Below are 16303 nucleotides of genomic sequence, written 5' to 3'. Positions count from 1 at the left end.
CTCATTCCAGGGCACTAGAAAGAGTCGACGCTGGAGGCCATCGGCTACATCTGCCAGGATATCGTGAGTCTGTTTGAAGTGTTACCGTGAGGATGGTTCAAGTGCTATTTTAAATTATCGTGAGCATCATTTAAGTGCTGGCCTGGCCCCTCTCCTCTCCCCGTCCTTCTTTTCTCACACCTCTACCTCTAGAAGGCTCAAAGCTTCCCCATGTCCTCTAACTCTTGCCCGGAGGATGGCTCTGTGCTGCCCGGAGGATGGCTCTGTGCTGCCCGGAGGATGGCTCTGTGCTGCCCGAACGCCGGGCAGTGGCAGGCAGGGGTGGGGTCTGAAAGGACTGACCTGCTTTCACCGCATGAGTCCGGGTCACCTTTCATAAGGGGCAGGTTTGAGTCTGTGGGTGGCTGTGGCTGTTCGACGGGGATAAGACCTCAGCAGAACGTCCGGTTCTGTGGTTGGTAATTCCTTTTTGCATTGGGGAGACCTGACAGCTACCCTCATCTCGTGCTAGGACCCCCTTTATTCTAATTTAGGAATTTTTGATGCACAGGCAAGAATATTTGGCTCTTTGAGGCACCTTCTAGAGAAGGTCTCATGGTTTTATCAGCGTCACGACGTATCACATCAAATATCCGATGTGAAGTGCGTGCAACCTCCCTGTGCACTGTCTGACCCCTGAAAACCAAACTGAGCTGCTGCTTTTGGCGCCCCCAGATGCTGTAGGGAACGTACGTGTGGTGTGTCGCTGGCCGGACCTCGGTACGGTGCAGTAGGAAGAACCTTCTGTTTGGTGCTTCCCTGGGGCTGCCGGGCTTGGGTGGCACCAGTTGCTTCGTGGAGGGTCGGAAATGAAGGAGAGATCTGCAGCGATACAGGGGGCAGCTCCAGGTCGAGCGTTGGTGTTTCCAGCCCGTGCCAGGCTCAGGTGCGGGTTCGCTGTTGCTGTATCGGTGGCCTCGGGGTTTCGCATGCCCTGACGTGCTGGTTGGGAATTTTGTAACTAAGGTCCGTCCTTTTGTCATTCATCAGTGGTGTAGTTTGGGAACCTACTGCTGGATAAATTCTGATGTACCAATAACCAGTGGAGTTGTTGGGGATCTTGCAGTCTGCAGACTTACCACAAAGAAAAATTACTCTTCATCTGTGTTCACAGCTCCGTTCTTTAAGCCTCGAGCCCATGCTGCTGGTCCAGGCAATGTACTTTTGCCCTGTGACTAAAAAAGATCGGCAGCTTCACCAGTAAAAGCCTCAGCCGCAGCTGCTGGTGTAGACCCCTGCCCAGTACATAAAGGAACTGGGAATCCGTGGGCTTGACGTGCTGATTGAATGAAGTCAAGCAGTCTGAAGTTTGTTGGCCTCTTATTTGAAACTGTTCAGTTTATTTGGCATTTGTGACTTGAATATCTGGAGGATTTGTGCTCAGTTCAGTCTCTTTCCTGCCCCAGAAGCTGATTTGATGCTGTGTGAGCTCCTCGTACCTGTGTTCTGGTCCTCCCGGGGAGCAACGGGCTTCTTGGCCTTTGAGTCTTAACGGTTCTCCTTGTGGATTCGGGGTCAAACCTGGAGGGTACTTTAAAACACAGAGAGAGCTGTTCAGCCAGGAAATAACTTTATCACCACTTCTTTTAGGATCCAGAGCAGCTTCAGGACAAATCCAATGAGATCCTGACTGCCATCATCCAGGGAATGAGAAAGGAAGAGCCCAGCAACAATGTGAAGCTCGCAGCTACCAATGCACTCCTGAACTCTTTGGAATTCACCAAAGCAAACTTTGACAAAGAGGTGAGGGGAGAAACGGCTCTTGGCTGAAACCACACGGGCTGAATCCAGGGTCTGTGATGAGAAATCATGCACCACGCTGAGGTTTGATGCATAATTCTGTCGCGTCTGAGACCTTGGATTCATTTCTGTAAATCTGGGTGTTCTTGTGACACAGAAATGCTGGGGGGATCCTCAGAGGCTCGTGGGTGGGCAGGAAGAAGCATCGCTGACTTTTGGGGGGCATGAAGTGGAACTGACCTTAGAGTTCAGCCCGTTAGATGTTCTGCTTCCTAATCACACTCTGCTCTGTGGTGCTGCTGTAGAGCACAGGCTTGGATCAGCACTTTCTTTCAAGTGGAGTGGCAGCGATCCAGCGTCAGCTTCGCCTCTGAAAACTGTTGGGGGAGGAAAGCTGTGAGAGTCTTCAGAACAGGGGCCTCAGAATGCGGGTCTTTACAGCACACGCCCATCCGTTATTTCTCTGTTCCTTCCTGAATCGAGTCCCTGCTCCAGGTCTGGGGACGGTGGAGTCGTTATTGAGGGGCTTTTCGTTAAAACACTCCCCGCTATCCAGTGGCTGTTGACGGGGATCAGCTAGAGTCTTTGCAGTTTGAGATGGGAGATGCATGATCTGTTCAGGCCGTATTCCTGAGGGGCTCCAGGCCTGTAAACAGCCTGGGCACAGGTCAGTCCCTTCTACTGGGAAGAACCCAGGTCCTGCTCCTCAAAATGTGTGTCCTGACTGAGCCCTGGGGTTTCTTGAAGCAATTGCTGGAGAAGTTCAGGGAACAGCAGGGTGTTTTTTCCTTCTCCCCTCAAAAAGCCGGTGTTTTCAGTTCTGCTGGATCTTTCTCTCCTGGACAGCCTGTTAAGTGCTTGTTGAAATGGAATCTTGGGATTCCTGTTTTGGAGGAGAAATGGTTTAAAATACTGCAGTGACCACCTGTACCGTTCCTTCATCTTTTGAAGTGCTGCGTGAGTGCCTGTGCTGGTCCAGACGCACAACACGCCTCCGCGGGAAGGCCTGCAAAGACTCCAGTGCTTTTGTAAAACTTCTAATCTTCTTTTATTTCTTCTCCTAGTCCGAAAGGCACTTTATTATGCAAGTAGTCTGTGAAGCAACGCAGTGTCCAGACACGAGGGTGAGTGAAATGGAATGTCGATCTGTCACTGCACCTTTCCGGGGAGGCTGGCCAGAACCGCTGGCGTCAGCAAACAGTTGGGAAGTGTAATGTGGACTCAGCAGTATTTTGTGAAGTGATGGGTGCACGTGCAAGTACTCCAGCAAAATGAGTTTTATAGAGTTAGGAGTAAACTACTGGGGGGATTTAAGTCACTGCTTGTGAAAGACCTTATTAGGGCTGGAGCAAACTCCAGCAGCAGGAAGGCTGGTTAGTCTGTGGCTGGCTACAGCTGTGCGTGGTGTTCAGGAACAGGCCCCGGCTCTGATCCGCTTTCTGCTCCGACAGGTACGAGTGGCTGCCTTACAGAACCTGGTGAAGATAATGTCCCTCTATTATCAGTATATGGAGACGTACATGGGTCCTGCGCTTTTTGCTGTGAGTACTCGGGTTCCTCGTACGTGGTTGTCTGATCTTCCTGTACTCCTTCGTTCTAATCCAAGAGGAGAAGTTTTCTGCCTTTCCCGATTTATTTTGCTTTCTTTGGCTGTGAATCCCTCTCCTAACGAAGGCCATAAGTCTCCCATCAGGAGTTTTAAACTCGAGACTCCTGCAGTCAGGGCAGTGCACATTGTTTGGCTTGCTGTGCAGAATCCTGAGGAGCTGGTAGCTGATCCGCTCCCAAACGAGGAGGCTGTACCAGTTGGCCCAAAGTCGGGGCACGTATTTCAAGAGAAACAACTTGCTAAAACACCCTTCTCTCCCCTCCTCTCTTTCCTGTTTCTGAAGATAACTATTGAAGCGATGAAGAGCGACATAGATGAGGTGGCTCTGCAGGGCATAGAGTTCTGGTCCAACGTCTGCGATGAGGAGATGGACCTGGCCATAGAGGCGTCCGAGGTGAGCTCGCCAGCGGCCACGGAAAAGCGCCGGGTGCCAGAATTGTCTCTTTGGGAACGCTGAGCTCAGGTCTTTGAACCGGAAGTCCTCCGGAGTGGAACAGTGCAGGAGAGCCCGTCTGAGCCCCTCGTGGGTCTGTGATGAGCATCATGCACCACTCTGACATGACGTGACGCATGTCTGTGACAGCAGCTGAGACCTGGGGCTGCGCGAGGCCGGTTGCCTCTGTGGGCACTGCGTGCGCTTCGGACGCCGGCACAGTGTTGGGGTCCCTGGCACGGGGATTAGCTCCAGCCTGGGCACCAGTCTTGCCCAGGGCTCAGCTATGGTTAGTTTATTTGGCTCTTCAGGGGGAGCGCAAAGCCTGTAGCCAAGGATCCTCTTTCAGAACGCTTTGGGTTATTTTGTAGCCTGGTGTAAAGCTCTTAGTGTAGCTGCATTATAACCCCTTTCCTTACAAGATCAGAATAGGACAAACTGCCTTTTTCAGTGAGCAAACGGGTTTTAATGCCTGGCTGGGAACGAAACCACTCGAGGTGAGGGTTCTCTGGCAGGTCTGATGAGAACACGCTGTGACACACAAGTGCTGGTTTTCCACAAACAATCTGTGACAGCGGCCTGATTCCTTCTTGGCATTCGAGAGTCAGCTCAAGCTCCTGTAAGGTACCAACGTGTGCATTGAGCCTGTGTTCCAGGCACAGAGGAATACCAGAAAATTCCCATATCACAGAGGTCTGTGAGCTGTTGGTTCATTAATACAGCGTCTGGAATTGCTGATGTTTGCACCACACCAAAGAGAGAGCGTTTCTTCAATCATCCGCTGTCCTGGAGGCCTAGTGGGGTCTGTGAGGGACGTAGCCCTACCCCAGCACTCACAAAGATCGGTCACGTTCTATATAATACATTATTTATGAGTTAAGTATAAAATGATGGGATGAAATAAAAGTAATCCTCATCCCTTCCAGTGGCTGGGGCTGGAGATGAATTTGGGGTATTGCTTTGCGTGCAGATGCTGGTTTAGCTGTAGAGATCAATAATAGCTTAAATTTCGAAAGGCTCTAGCATCTTTAAATGATGCTAAATACATTTTTATGTGGAAATCTCAAAAAAGCAAGGCTAAAGGGCCAGCCAGCAGCACGCAGGTTTAATCTGTGCGCTAAAGACCTTCTGCTTGGGGTCACCTGTTAATTACACACAACTGCAAACTGAAAATACCTATTTTTGTATGTGTGAGGAGGGGTCTGTACGGGTATGGAACGGCAAATCCGACTGGCGTATTGATTGTTGAACTCGGACTGGGTGTCCTTGAGGTTCCTGCGTGTTGTGGTAACGTCAAGTTTGTGTGGGGAAGGAGGGGAAAGCGTGCAGAGGAGAGCTCGTACCTCCTGGAGTTCCGAAGTCAGCCTGCATGGCTAGGTGGCCACTGAGAATCGTGTAACTTTTGTTTTTTAGGCAGCAGAGCAAGGAAGGCCTCCAGAGCACACGAGCAAATTCTACGCGAAGGGAGCGCTGCAGTATTTGGTGCCGATTCTAACACAAACCTTAACAAAACAGGTGAGCTGCGAACCCAAACTCCTCCTGCGCGTCCCAAGCCACGTCCTGCGCCCACGCGAAGCTCCGGGGCAGCGGTGCTGCCTGCTGCACAGAGGAGCAGATTGTCCGTGGGGGTCGGTGCTGCCTGGCGCGGCTGAGACCCGTGGTCCCAGAGGTGCTTTAGGTCCCCTGGGGTAGGTGGGAGCAGTCCTGGTCTGTGATGAGACACCATGCACCACTCTGACCGAATGATGCAGCGGTTGTTAGGTCTGAGACTGTGAGACTGCACGCAGCGACGGTTTTGTGCCGAATTCTGTTAACACCTGCCTGTATTTCTGGTTTCTGAAGAGGTTTGACGGTCTCTGTGTTCCTGACTGTGACATCCCAACCGATACACAGTCTCTGCGTCATTAGAGATCCAATTTCTGGAATTCTCGAGCTTTCACTTTTTGAACTGAGAAGTCCATGTTTATTTAGTACCTATTAAGCACTTCACAGGGACTTGTTTGGACTGTTTCACAGTCTAATCAAAACTAATGGACTCACTTGCTACAGCAGGTCTAATCATAAAATAAAACTGCTAATTAAGCCATGCAGGAAGGGGTTTATTTGGCTTACTGCGACAAACTGGGGAAATGCTCGGCGCTCTGAGCAAACCCAGGGAATTGTTCCCCCGTTTGCTTTGTGTCTGTGTCCGCTTGGACACCAGCTTCAGGTGCAGCAGGTTCTAAAGTGCCTGATAAAACGGGAAAGACAAAACGGGTGAGAGAATCACAGACAGCAGCTTCAAAGAACCTGGTGAGTGGCTGCGCTGGCAGTCGAGGGGAGAAGCGGCTGCTCTGAGGGCCAGCACAGATCAAAGGAGCAGGATCTTGGCTGAGATGAGAGAGAAGTGGGTCGGGAGATGTCTGAGGCTACCGTAGGTGCTTCTAAATATAACGCCCGGACATGAGGCAGCGTTAGAGCTGCCAGCACCCTGGGGCCTGGAAGGGATAAGGGATGTTCCCCCCAGACTGACGGCAGTGCTGCTCGCCTCCTAGGATGAGAACGATGATGACGACGACTGGAACCCCTGCAAGGCGGCAGGAGTCTGCCTCATGCTCCTGGCGACCTGCTGTGAAGATGACATTGTTCCTCATGTCCTGCCCTTCATTAAAGAACACATTAAAAACCCGGACTGGCGATACCGAGACGCAGCGGTGATGGCTTTTGGGTGCATTTTGGAAGGACCAGAGCCGAACCAGCTCAAACCACTAGTCATACAGGTAAGACTCACTGTGTTTTCTTGGAGCAAAACCTCTCTGAGGAGGACGCCTGCTTGGCACGTTGTTCTTACTCTGAGAGAAGCAGGAGGTTGTCACCTTATAGTCATGTTTTAGATGTGGTGGCCCCGGGGCAGATTATGTAGCTCTAATTCACAGGGACGTGCAGGACTTGGAATACCTGGCTCCAGGTGCCTCAGTTCTCAAGTCTCAACCCCGAGAAATAACTTCATGAATCTTAAATGTGAGAGCAGTGGCCTGACTGGTTCTAGACTGTCCTCCCCTTGCCAATCTATCGCTGGCTCATGGAGAACACGTGAAAATCAAACAGCAGCAAATCCCTCTTTCCATGTACTGCATGTGACCACGTCCTTCTCCTCCCTGCCGCTCGCTTCTAGGCAATGCCGACTTTAATAGAACTAATGAAGGACCCCAGCGTGGTGGTTCGAGACACGACTGCTTGGACCGTGGGCCGGATCTGCGAGATGCTTCCAGAAGCCGCCATCAATGACATTTACCTCGCTCCGCTGCTGCAGTGTCTGATGGAGGGACTGAGCGCCGAGCCCCGAGTGGCCTCCAACGTGTGCTGGGTAAGGCAGCCCCGCTGCCACGGGGTGTGTGCCAAGGGTCTGGCGACAAGCGGGATGCAGCTCTTGTTCGTATATATTAATAGGTGTTAATATATACATACTCAAATGGATTTCAAATCAACTCGTGGCTTGGTCATCAGCACACACAACTGTTGAACTGTAAGTTACCTCAAGTCTGTGGCTGTGGTAGGAAAGAATAAAGGAAGAAATGGATTTTAAGGAGAAAAATGCAAATAGAAGTTACTTTCAGCTTGAAAATCCTGTGGGAACTGTCTTTGATCACAACTCTGGGAGTTGTTTAGGCTGGGATTTAGCTGCTTTGGGGGAGCAGCCTTAAGGGAGAGATGAGATCCTGTGTTTCCCGTTACCTGAGCTGGCCTCTGCAGCGGGTCCAGAGCTAAACTGAGGAGCATGAGGTTGTTTTCTTCACTCACAGAGCTGCAAACCCGTGGGTTGGTTTGATAGCTTCAGTTGCATCCTCGTCTTGATGTGTGTTGCCTAAAGAGGATGTGTCCCTTAGCGCCTCTTAAGAGAGCTGCTCGGTAACGGTTGAGCTGGAGATGAGTATTTGCGTGTCAAAACAAGTTTTAGAGGTGGCAGGATTTGTTCTCATAGTATTCCAGAGGTTTGAAGGCTTCGAGGCAGTACAGGAGCTTTTCCCTGATCCGTTAATCCTGGCAAAAGTCCTGCAGCTGTGGCTTTTGTCTCCTGAAGATGATGACTAGGATATGTTACAGATTGAAATGGAAATCAGGAGGTTTTCAACTCCTCTGATCCACCTCAGAGCAGCTACAGTTGCTGCGTGGTTGGGAATTGGAGCAGTCCACAGCCTGGTCCAAACCAGGATCGTAACCTGTGATGCTGGAGAGGGGGTAGAACCCACTGATACCCCGCGGGGTTCCCACAGTCTCTCTGTATCAGTTTGGTTCTTGACAGCTCCTGCTTGTTGAGGCTGGTGACGCTGTGCAGACCCTGGGCTGCAGCAGCCTGACTGCCTCGGGTGTCAATGTTGAGTTTTAAGTCTGAAATTCTCACACTGTTGCACAAAAGTTCAGTGCCCTGAACTGTTCGCAACGGGGACTGTTAATCCTGCATGCTCAGAGGGTTGGGGTTGGTTTGTCAGAAAGAAAACTGCTGGAAAATGTGTCTCTGCGCTTGAGGGGGAGCTCAGCTGAGTAACCGCGCTGGTGGTTCTGTGTTTCAGGCCTTCTCTAGTCTTGCTGAAGCTGCCTATGAAGCTGCTGATGTAGCTGATGATCAGGAGGAACCAGCGACCTACTGCTTATCCTCTTCGTTCGAGCTAATAGTCCAGAAACTTCTGGAGACTGCAGACAGGTAACGCAGCACCGCTGGCTTAAGTTCTTCTGCAAAGAGGCTTTTGTATTACTTCAGGCTTTTGGTGCTCTTTCTCTCCCAGCTTAGCTGTGAGCAGGGCTGTTCAGAACCGGGCCAGTCTGGTGTCCCACGGAGTCTAGCGTGCTGATCTGCACATTATCCACACAGAATAATTCCTTGGTGTTTTGTCTGTATCTGCTTTTACTAAGTCTGGGATTTCCAGGAAGCCTCTTCCATGGTTTATTCTGAAGTCTCCAAGCGCAGTTTAAGCCTGTACAGGAGTCACAGGACTCTTCAAGGTTGGCTGTAAGGCCACTGAGTAATCAGGATTGCAGCAAGACATAATTAGAAATCCGTGTGTATCACACAGTTGGTTTCTCTGCGATTGTTTTATGCTGCGGTTGTTGCTGTAGGGTCACATCCATTGACATCAGCACCAGGTACTCCCAGAAGAGCTGAGGACCTAGTTAGGGCGGCTACTGTCCTTCCCAACTAAGCTGAAGTATAAATAGACAAGGCAAAATATTTTTCTCGGTTCTGCGGATGCAAAATAAGGGTAGTGCTGAAGTCGTATTCTGCCTCGAAGGTCGCATAAATCTTCGGTCCCTGGATCAGTTCAGTCATCAGCTGAAGCCTTTTGTTGCAGGATTCTTCTGAAGCAGTGTCTGAATGGTTCAAAGTCTCAACTCTTCCTGTCTAATTTACATCCAGCCAGCAGAGTAGTGTCTAGCTCAAGACTCTGAAGCCCATCACTCTTCTGAGCTGTCTTTATTTCGCATTTAACACCCTCCCCGATGTCTGGGGGGGCTGTCAGAGGTGGTGCTGTGTGCTGCTCACCTCTGGAGACCACTCTGCCCGGGCAGGGCAGGGGCATGCCAGGACGTGGGGGCTCGAGGCTTCTGCTGCTCCAGCACTTCCTCCAGTGACTGAAGATACTCGAAGTCATTATTAATAGCAAATGAAAAACTGATCCAAAAGTCGCTTTGCACATTTCATTTACTTTCGAGTCTTGGAATACAGGAAGGCGAGTGCTTCTGCTTGTCACAACACTAAAATTTAGCCGTTACAGATTTCCTAAAAAAAAAAAAAAAAAAAAACACAAGTCTGTTTCTAAGCAAGCCTGAGCTGGGGGCTGCAAATATCTTCCTTCTGTTACAGGCCTGATGGACACCAGAATAACTTGAGGAGTTCTGCATATGAATCTCTGATGGAAATAGTGAAAAACAGTGCCAAGGACTGTTACCCCGCTGTGCAAAAGACAACCCTGGTCATCATGGAGCGACTGCAGCAAGTGCTGCAGATGGAGGTGGGTCGATCCGAGTTTCAAAGCCCCGTCAGGGCTTAAGGAAACAAGGGGGTGCGATGTGGCCCTTGTGCTGTGCCTTCATCTGGTGTAGAAGAACGAGTTTTGTTCCTGACGGTGGTGGGGCTTTTTGTAGATAGGTAGAGACTTTAAGCTTCTGCCCAGTACCTCTTGTCTTCAATCTGAACCTCTGCCACCCGTGCTGTCAGAGTTGGTAGCACAAGAGGAACCGGCCTCCAGTTGCCCCAGCAGAGGTTGAGGTTGTCCCTGAGGAGCCGTTTCTGCCCCGTTGGGGTTGTCGAGCCCTGTCCCGGGCTGCCCAGGGCAGTGGTGGGGTCCCCACCCCTGGAGGGGTTTCCCAGCCGGGTGGAGGTGCTGCTGGGGGACAGGGGTCAGCGGGGACCTGGCGGTGCTGGGGGAACTGGAGGAGCTCAAAGCTCTCTTCCAACCCCAGCGATGGGGTGATTCTACGCGAACGCGCTGGGTTTGCGTGGCCTGTGGCGCAGGCTTTTCACCTGTGGGGTTTTGCTCTTTTCCAGTCTCATATCCAGAGCACTTCCGACAGAATCCAGTTCAATGATCTTCAGTCTCTTCTTTGTGCTACTCTACAAGTAAGTTCCTGTCTCCTGTGTCTGTGGTTACGGGGAAGAGGCAGCTTTGGAGACATTGCTGTGCCCTGGGGATGCAAACCTGGTCCTGTTGATGAGATCTGAATGAGGAAATGGGATCTTGTGCCCCAGCTGATGTGTGGGAGGTGACAGAAGGTTCAGAAGGCTTCAGGAACACATGACTTAGAAAATTCAGGGTGATGTGAATCAAGAACATGTTCATGGCATGGTAAAGGTTGTGCACGCGTTCAGGTTGGCTGCTCTGTTGGCTACAGGCTGAACGATCGCTTTGGTTGGCACAGACAAAAAACTCCATAATGGCTTTAATTTGTTCATCTGCCTCTTGTGGTTGGTGTTCTTATTTAAAATGGCACTAATTAAAATGCACTGAGTGTCCTTGAAATTAAACATCTGGTAATGAACAGCCCACGTGACTTGGAGTACTGGTGCATTTCAGCTCCTCGCTTGCTCCTACCCAGCCCACGGAAAACAGCCGTGTTTTGTTTCCCCCAAAACTGCTGGGGAGGTTCTTCGGAGCAGCCTCCCGAAGCCCGTGGTGGTTGATAGCGAAGCTTCCCAGCCTGCGCTGCAGGAAGGGTGCTGCCCTGCCGGCGTGCCTGGCTTGGTGACGGCTACAAGGTGCCGCTCCCATGTTCTATAATAGACCTAGAATCAACATCACCAGCATCTCCTCAGCTCGGAGAGGAGCGTCTTCTGGAGGTGTGACAGAGCACTGCGTAGCCTGAAACAACGGCAGAGCAGAGCAGAGGATCTGCCTCTGCTTGGATTTGTCCCCTCGCTGGGTGGTGTTACTGTTCTCTGCAGTTTTTCTCCCGTTCCTGTTGGCGCAGGGAAGGAGCTTTCTCCTCGCCTGCAGATCACAGCCCATCTCAGGAGGTTGTAGCCTCCTGCTCCCCATAGTGAGGTGGGGAGTGTTCTCCAGGTTGTTTTGGCTTCATCCTCCTTGTTCAAAAGCCCGCAGCATCGGCTGTTCCTTTCATTCGCTGATTTTTAGGGTAATTTTTCAAATAATGGGTAGGTGGGAATAATTTCCCCTTATGGTGGCCTTTAGTGGCGAGATTTTGGTATCCAGAATGTCATCTTTTGGCACAGTGTGATCACTGATCTCTTTCAGCTTCCTTTCCCTGGGGGAAGTGTAGTGCATGTAGAATGAAGCTGCTAGTTTTAATTCTTAAACCTGTGTTTCTTCATTATTGCAGACTCTGAACCTTAAATTTTTACAGCAGCTGCAGCAGGTATTTCAATACCACTAAGTAAAATCATCAGGGAGACTTTTTTTCAGTGTTACATAGTCAAATACGTGGCTTTGTTACAGACTTTCTTCTCTTCTGCTGGAAATAACTATTGTGAGCATCCAGCAGAGGAAAAACATTTGTTAATATTTACGAGGAACGAGAAAATCAAGTCAATTATTGAAGCAGTCAAAGTCAATCTCTTTGGGGTGACTCAGATAGAAGAATCAGACTTGGAATAATTATTTCCCTCTGCAGGTTTAAGGAATCGAGTCTTTCGCTTTCCAAACACCTCAGCGCTAGACGTGGTCCTGAGGATGGGTTTGGGTTGGTTGTAGGGGAGTTTTTCCTCCTCATCCTGGGGCAGGGGAGCGGTTGAACCGCAGGCAGCGGTGAGGACATGCCGTCCTTTAACAACCAGCGCTTCTGCAGTTTAATTCGGGTTTAGAAGCAAAGCTTTCATGCCCCCCTGTGCTTGGCAGTAGGAGCTTGTGGTCACATTGCTGTGGTGGAAAAGGATTGGTGTCTTTTTTATGGGGCCAGACTTGGTCCCATTTAATGCCAGCTTGCAAACGAAAGCCTGGAGAACAGCCTATGCAGCAGGAAAGGTGAATTCAGCGGGTTCTGTAGCTGGAACTGGAATGCAGCTCAGATGAATGGGCTTTGCGCTCGCGCTGACGAAGCATATTTCAGATTTTCAAACAGCAGCTCCCTTTTCAGCAGCCCGGCGTGGTCATGAGCGTTCGGAGCTGGCGCAGGGGATGTAGAGGCGCGATCCAGCCTCACCTGGACACCAACAATTCCAATCTCTGTCTCCCTTCCCACCCAGAATGTCCTCCGGAAGGTCCAGCATCAGGACGCTTTGCAGATCTCCGACGTGGTGATGGCATCTCTGCTGAGGATGTTCCAGAGCACGGCGGGCTCGGGGGGCGTGCAGGAGGACGCCTTGATGGCTGTCGGCACCCTGGTAGAAGGTCAGTATTGCGCCGCAGAGCGAGGTTGGGTTGGGGGGAGGCGGAGCTGGGACAGAACTGGAGTTTTTGCTTTCTTCTCCTTTTGTCTGTGGCAAAACCCATCACCAGCTCCTGGTTTTGCTGGAGGTGGTTCTGGCCAGCTCTCCCCACAGCTGAGACTGGCCGGTTACGCTGGGCTGCTGTTTCGTGAACAAATGGTTTGTTTTCCGTTAATAACAGCTACCACACAAATTCTGCCAGAAATAAACCCCAGTGCTACTAAGTGCTCAGCGCGGTGGGAGCCTGGTCTCCTGTGCCGCTGCCGGGCAGATTCAGCGTTACCCACATGACTCGTACTTGCTGCTGCCCGCGACTCGGTTTGTCCCTGGTGGATTTACGGTCATTGCTCTCGATTAGATGAAATCACGGTGGCTGAGATGAGCGTTGGCTGGGTCAGAGCGGGTGAAGCAATACAAACTTTGGGTTGTGTTGCGGGCAGTTTGAGCTCATGGTTCAGGGCTAGAAGGTGGCGGCTGTGGCATCACGTGGAGCTGCAGGAACAGGCTCTGCTGTCACATGAGCGTGGAAGTTGAGGGGCTGGTGAAAGCCTGTGTGGAACCTTGTTGCCTGACGCTGCCTTATCGTGAATACAGCCGTGGTTTGGAAACGGGCCTTCAGCAAGCTCAGGTTGCAGGGAGGCTCGCGGGGTCCCGAGGCGGTTCCTGGGCTGGCCTGTGGGGCTCCGAGCAGGCGGCAGGACCTGGGTCTGGTGGAGGAACATTCCTGATTGCTCCGAGAGCGCTGGGCCCCTCGTAAGCGCAGCAGAACTTTGGCTCGTTGGAGCAGCCCCTTCCCACACTGGCGTGTCTTGGAGATCAGGTCTTTGCAGGCTCCTGGCTGCTCCTGGGGCTTGTGGTGGGCTCGCCCGAGGGAGCGAATGAGGAGGCTGAGCAGGATTGTTGTGAGCTCACCAGCGAGTCAGGATGGAAATGCGCGTCCTCTCGGGACAAAGGCCTTTTCCGTTTGGGACAGCTCAGTCTGCGTGCGTGCTCTCAGTGATGGGAGCGACGTGGAGAGGGTAGGAGTTGGTGGAGAAGAGCAGGAATATTTTACTTCAAATATTGCTTGAGTGTGAACCTCTGAAGAGTGAGTGCCCTGCATGAACCGCGCAGCTCCGCAGAGCCCGAGCAGCTGTTTCCCGAGGGGAGGAAAGGAGGGGGAAAGGCGCAGAGTCTTCCGCTGCTGCAGGGCAACGTAGCGGTGCCGGGCCCTGTCTGAAGCGCGTGGCCACGTCCCTCTCCTCAAGTGGGTCTGCTCCGTCAGGAAGATCTGGATGTGCCTCTGAGCTGAGTGCCCTGCATGAACCGCGCAGCTCCGCAGAGCCCGAGCAGCTGTTTCCCGAGGGGAGGAAAGGAGGGGGAAAGGCGCAGAGTCTTCCGCTGCTGCAGGGCAACGTAGCGGTGCCGGGCCCTGTCTGAAGCGCGTGGCCACGTCCCTCTCCTCAAGTGGGTCTGCTCCGTCAGGAAGATCTGGATGTGCCTCTGAGCACAGGAGGGGGTTCTCTGTCCTCGGAGGCCTGCGAGGAACTGCGCGCTTCTGAATCTGTGCAGTCCTGCTGGACACATTCCACTGCCGCTCAGTTTGTGTGTGACGTCTAGTGCAGGACTCACTTGTCATGCTTCTGCGGCACACACAGGTTCTGGTTTTGGGTGGGACGTAATGGTGCGTTTCTGTTGTGTTTTACTCCACGTTGTAGGTTGGGATCTTTTTCTAACTAGAATCTTTTCCGTGCACAGTCTTAGGTGGCGAGTTTCTGAAGTACATGGATGCCTTCAAACCCTTCCTTGGCATTGGACTGAAGAACTACGCCGAGTACCAGGTAGAGGCCAAACCAGGCAGCCCCGTGTTCAGTCTGCTCCCAGGTGCTGAGTTCAGGTGTGCCACTGCTGCTGGTGAGGAAACCCCCCCTGGAACCGCAGAGCCTTTCCTCTAGCTACTGGCAGCACACACAGACTGAGCTTCTCCACCGAATTCAGCAGCAGCGCTTCGCTGCCTGGGCCCCTGTTCTCGCAGTGGCCGCGCCTTAGTTGGCCTTGGTGAGGAAAGAGGTTTCTGCTGGCTGTGAGTTTCCTCGAGAAGCTCAAGTCATGGTACTCGCCGTGGGGCGGGTGTCGAGGCCTCTTGGCTGCTGAAGTTGGTAGCGTCTGTTCCGAGCAAGGGGATGTCGAGCTTTGCTGGCGCTTTGCTGGCAGCCGGATCTCTCGCCTTCCCTTTGGTGAAGCACGTTCGGCTCTTCGCAGCTTTGCGACATAAGCGGTGAACGAGGCAGAGACTCGTCATTGGAGGGTCGTTATTCTCGGAGGTTTCAGGGCTGCAGACTCTCGCCACTCCACGGTGCTTCGAGCTGTGAGTGCGGCAGGCTGACTCAGCGGGTGGGTGTCTCACTCGCTGTTCTGTTTGCAGGTTTGTCTGGCTTCAGTGGGCCTGGTTGGTGACTTGTGCCGAGCCCTGCAATCCAACATCCTGCCTTTCTGTGACGAGGTTATGCAGCTGCTCCTGGAGAACTTGGGGGTGAGTGTTTTCCTTCTCATTAGCCGGTTAGTAACAGTTGGCTGGCACACTCGGGAGAAGGTGGGAGGTGGGAGAAGCAGAAGTGTTAGGCATGCTCGGAAGATCTCGTGTTTGACAACTATCTGGCTTTACTATTTGAATGGAATCCAGATTTATTGGGGGTAACGATTTACGGCGCAAGCCAACATCTCGTTAGCTCCTCCCCCCTTATAGAGAAGCACAACTGAACGTAACGGTGCTGAAACCTCTTCCAGAATGAAAACGTTCATAGGTCTGTGAAGCCTCAGATTCTCTCGGTGTTTGGTGATATCGCCCTTGCCATTGGAGGGGAGTTCAAGAAGTACCTGGACGTTGTCCTGAACACCCTCCAGCAGGCCTCCCAAGCGCAGGTCGACAAGGTAAGCCGGCCCCTGGGTCCACGTCCCTGGCGGGGACGGGCTGCGCTCGCGTCCCCAGGGCAGGGCTGAGGTGAGCTCTCCTGTGCCCTTCCAGTCCGACTACGACATGGTGGATTACCTGAACGAGCTGAGGGAGGGCTGCCTGGAAGCTTACACTGGCATCATCCAGGGATTGAAGGGAGACCAAGAAAACGTTCATCGTGAGTACTCCGTCCTGCCGTGGTAGGTCTGTGCCTGGAGGGGTGATGGGAGGAGGGAAGAGCTCTGCCTGGACAAGCTGTTTCACTGCTGGCATCACATCCTCAAGCATGTCCTTGTTCGCTCCCTTCCCTGTGGGAGTGAACGCTCTGCTGCCACGAGCAGGGAGGGCGTTTAAAGCCCTTCGCTGTGGTTCCTCTTCCTCTGGCAGTTTCTCCCCTCCCTGTCTCAGAGAGCTCTTCTGGGGCCGGGTGCTCCCTTTTGGGGGTGCGTGCTGGACTCCCCTTTCAGGGACGGTCCGTTGAACCCAAACCCGCTGTGATAAAGCCGTTTTCTTTCAGCGGATGTGATGCTGGTGCAGCCCAGAGTAGAATTTATTCTGTCTTACATCGACCACATTGCTGGAGATGAGGATCACACCGACGGAGTGGTGGCCTGTGCTGCTGGACTGATCGGGTGAGTGTCCCGGCGCGGTGGCAGCCGCCAGCACGCTCCGTACGCCGACTGAAATCTTGGT

At 52.3% G+C, this 16303-nt stretch overlaps 1 protein-coding gene across 1 annotated transcript in view; it reads left to right on the top strand.

Moving 5' to 3' along the window:
• Positions 1-16303, top strand: part of KPNB1 (karyopherin (importin) beta 1) — a 19247-nt gene that overhangs the window by 1786 nt on the left and 1158 nt on the right. Inside the window, exons 3-19 of the mRNA XM_010135277.1 lie at positions 37-63; positions 1630-1782; positions 2844-2903; positions 3231-3320; positions 3672-3782; positions 5235-5336; positions 6356-6580; positions 6976-7167; positions 8372-8502; positions 9661-9808; positions 10345-10416; positions 12496-12640; positions 14416-14498; positions 15083-15190; positions 15445-15588; positions 15683-15788; positions 16128-16242. Coding sequence (XP_010133579.1) covers positions 37-63; positions 1630-1782; positions 2844-2903; positions 3231-3320; positions 3672-3782; positions 5235-5336; positions 6356-6580; positions 6976-7167; positions 8372-8502; positions 9661-9808; positions 10345-10416; positions 12496-12640; positions 14416-14498; positions 15083-15190; positions 15445-15588; positions 15683-15788; positions 16128-16242 — 2012 coding nt within the window. The remainder of the gene's footprint in view (positions 1-36; positions 64-1629; positions 1783-2843; positions 2904-3230; positions 3321-3671; positions 3783-5234; positions 5337-6355; positions 6581-6975; positions 7168-8371; positions 8503-9660; positions 9809-10344; positions 10417-12495; positions 12641-14415; positions 14499-15082; positions 15191-15444; positions 15589-15682; positions 15789-16127; positions 16243-16303) is intronic.

The sequence above is a fragment of the Buceros rhinoceros genome, unplaced genomic scaffold (genome assembly GCF_000710305.1).
Source record: "Buceros rhinoceros silvestris isolate BGI_N320 unplaced genomic scaffold, ASM71030v1 scaffold40044, whole genome shotgun sequence".
Lineage (NCBI taxonomy): Eukaryota > Metazoa > Chordata > Aves > Bucerotiformes > Bucerotidae > Buceros > Buceros rhinoceros.
The sequence above is the reverse complement of the archived record's forward strand: the minus strand, read 5'-3'. Positions and strand labels throughout refer to the sequence as shown.